The sequence below is a fragment of the Tupaia chinensis genome, unplaced genomic scaffold (assembly GCF_000334495.1).
Source record: "Tupaia chinensis unplaced genomic scaffold, TupChi_1.0 Scaffold138910_1, whole genome shotgun sequence".
Taxonomy (NCBI): domain Eukaryota; kingdom Metazoa; phylum Chordata; class Mammalia; order Scandentia; family Tupaiidae; genus Tupaia; species Tupaia belangeri.
The window spans coordinates 67,574-71,000 of record NW_006198801.1 but is presented as its reverse complement, the minus strand read 5'-3'; the positions used below and the strand labels follow the sequence as shown (position 1 = coordinate 71,000).

Sequence of the window (3,427 nt, the reverse complement as noted above, 5' to 3'; positions counted from 1 at the left end):
CTGCATCAATTGATATGATCATATGGTTTTTACCTTTCTTTCTGTTAATATGGTGTATTACGCTTATGGTTTTATGTATGTTCAACCAACCTTGCTGCTCTGGAATAACACCTATCTGGGTCATGATGTATGTGGATATGATATGCTAATATCTTGTTGAGAATTTTTGTGTCAATATTCATCAGAGATATTGGCCTATAGTTTTCCTTCCTTGTCCTTGTCTGTTTTGAGGATAAGGGTGATGGAGACTTCATAGAATGAATTAGGGAGAGTTTCACCCTTTTGGGTCTTTAGAAATAACTTGAACAGAATGGGGGGTAGCTCTTCTTTAAAAGTTTTTTATAATTCAGAGGTGAAGCCATCAGGGGCAGAATTTTTCTTTGTTGAGAGATTATTTATTACTGATTGAATCTGCTGGCTTTTTATGTACCTATTCAGATTTTCTACATCCTCCTGGCTCAATCTTGGTGGATAATATGTGTCCAGGAATTTATTAATCTCATCCAGATTTTCTTATTTGATGGCATATAGTTGTTCATAGTATCCTCTTATGATGTTTTGTATTTCTATTAGGTCTGTTATATTGCCTACTTCATTGCAAATTTGCTTTACCTGGTTTCTTTCTCTCTTCTTCATTTTCTTTTTCTTTTTTGGAGAGGTTTTTTAATTAATTAATTAATTAATTAATTAATTAATTTTATACATAGGGCACATATGCTCGCTGGAAAGACAGAGAGAAACAGAGAGACAGAAAGCAAGATATCACCCCCTAGGGTGGATGGCCACACTGTAATCCCTTGTCCAGTGACATAACTGTTATGCCATCTGCTTGTCCACTCTCTTTTTGTTAATTAGTCTAGCTAGCGATGTATCTATTTTGTTTATCTTTTTAAAGAACCAGCTTTTACTTTCACTTATTTTCTGTATAGTTCGCTTATTTTCTATTTCATTTATTTCTGCTCAGATCTTTATTATTTCCTTTCTCCTGGAGTTTTTTTGGATCATTTTGCTGTTGCTTCTCCAATTCTCTGAGGCGTAATGTTAAGCGATCCATTTGCCTTCTTTCCGTCTTCCCCTTATGAGCACTAATTGCTATAAACTTCCCTCTTACGACTGCTTTTACTGTGTCCCAAAGATTATGGAAACTCGTGTCCTCATTGTCATTAGCTTCCATGAATCTTTTGATTTCAGACTTTATTTCATCAGTAGTTGTGGAGTCATTCAGTAGTAAGTTATTTAGTTTCCATGTATATGAGTATTTTTGAGGTTTTCTCTTGAAATTAAACTCAAGTTTGATTCCATCATGGTCAGAGAAGATGCTGGGAATAGTTTCTATGCCTTTGAATATGTAGAGGCTTGCTTTGTGCCCTATGATGTGGTCAATCTTTGAAAAGATTCCATGTGGGGGTGAGAAAAAAAGGGTATCTCGTGGTTTTTGGATGAAAAGTTCTTTTTTATGGGGGGGGGAGAGGTTTTTGCTATAGGGTGTCTGCACTTGCCAGACAGAGAGACATAGAGACAGAAAGTGAAAAATCACCCCCCGGGGGGATGGTCATGCCACAATCCCTTCTCCTCCATTCTCCTCTCGGGATCTTGGGCACGCATGCACACGTGCCTGGCGTGAGTTTTAAGCCACCGGGTCTGGGATGTGAACCGCGGTCGACTACATGGGAGTCCAGCGACATAGCCATTATGCTAACTGCTTGTTCCCGGGAGTATTAAATTTTATTTTTTGGTTTATTTTATCAAGCCATTTATTTGGTTTATTTTAGCAAATCACATAGTTGGTTTATTTTAACAAATCACATTTTGATTATGATCATCTATGCAAATCCTGATAGCCATTAACTTTCTCATACTTAATGTCTGAGACCCTCATAAATCAATCTAAATATTTATCTTTTTAAGCAATTTGTAAAACTTTTAAAAAGAATTTATTTATTTATTTATTTATTTATCTTAATTTGACCAGAGAGAGAAAGTGAGAAAGCAAACCACTAGGTCTGGGACTTGAACATGGTTGGCCACTTGGGAATGTCCAGTGCCTTAGCCACCACACCACCTACTGGTTCCCTACAATTTGCAAAATTTTAACAGGGCCTTTCTGTGCCAATATATATATATATATTTGTTTTTTGAACGTAAAATCTCTCAAACTTAAATAAAATTTCTTCCATACCTTTAAAAAAAAATTGAGGGACCAGAAGATGGAATAATGGTTAGGTCAGTGGACTCCCACATAGCTGACTGCAATTTGAGTCTCAGACCCAGAGGCTTAAATCTCAGCTGTGTGCGTCATGCCCAAAATCCCAAGAGGAGAATGGAGGAGAAGGGATTGTGGTTGAGATTTTCAAGAGGTGTGTATGTTTCCAATATTTATTTTTCTCTCAAAGTATATAGCAAACTTGGCCATGAAATTTTTTTCCAATAATTATTTTCCTTGGATCCCTTGGAGCTTTGAACTATGATAGAATTCATCTTATTTGCTTGGACCATTTAGTGGTCTGGACATCTGATCAACAAGAATGTTTTTTGTTTGTTTGTTTTTTAATTTTAGGGATTGGTGACTTTCAGAGATGTAGCTCTAGACTTTTCCCAAGAGGAGTGGGAATGGCTGGACCCATCTCAGAAGGATCTATACAGAGATGTCATGTTGGAGAACTACAGGAATTTGGTATGGCTTGGTAAGGATGTCTTCCCCCATAATTCAGAATCTCCCCTCTGTGATATTTTTGCTTCCTCCATTGGAAATATTGAGGGCATCTTGAAAGTGCTTAGCTGAATTTCTACTTCCTTTTCCCAGGAAATGATCTGAAGTATTTTAACAGAGTTAGAAGTGAGTATTCCCCTTTGCTATGTGGTTTGGAACAGCAATATCAACATGACATGGGAATTTGTCAAAATGCAAATTATAGGGCCCCATTTTATATCTGCAGAATCAGAAACTCTGTGAGTGAACCCAATTGTCTAGAGTTGTTTGTTTGTTTGTTTGTTTTTAAATTTTTGCCAAGGACATATGTGCTCGCTGGAGAGAAAGAATGGAAAAATGAGAAAGTACTCCTCTGTGGGGCATGGTCATGTCGCAGTCCCTTCTCCTCGTTTTCACTTTCCCTTCAGGATTTTGAGCACACATGCTCATTGTGTTTCTCAAGCTGCTGGGTCTGGGGCTTGAACACACAGCCATATGAGATCCACTCACCTTCACAACCACTCTGGCCCACCCTGTAATCTGGATTTTAATAAGCTCTCCAATACTTTTGACGCCTTTAAAAGTTTGAGAGCCACAGTAGTTTCTGATTTCAGTAGATCTAGGTTGGAATATGAGAATCCACCTGTTTTGGGAACCAGCAGTTAGATTAATGGCTGTGTCGCTGGACTCCCACGTAGTTGACCGTGGTTTGCGTCCCGGGCCTGGGGGCTTAGAAAT

General features: G+C 38.0%; 1 protein-coding gene across 3 annotated transcripts in view; it reads left to right on the top strand.

Annotated features, from left to right (window-relative positions):
- Window positions 1–3,427, top strand: part of ZNF527 (zinc finger protein 527) — a 26,947-nt gene that overhangs the window by 11,730 nt on the left and 11,790 nt on the right. The window contains exons 3-4 of one of the 3 annotated variants that reach the window (XM_027765615.1): window positions 2,558–2,684; window positions 2,804–2,836. In XM_027765615.1, the coding sequence (XP_027621416.1) occupies window positions 2,558–2,684; window positions 2,804–2,836 (160 nt within the window). The remainder of the gene's footprint in view (window positions 1–2,557; window positions 2,685–2,803; window positions 2,837–3,427) is intronic. The other 2 variants (XM_006161703.3, XM_006161702.3) reach the window with 2 other exon arrangements.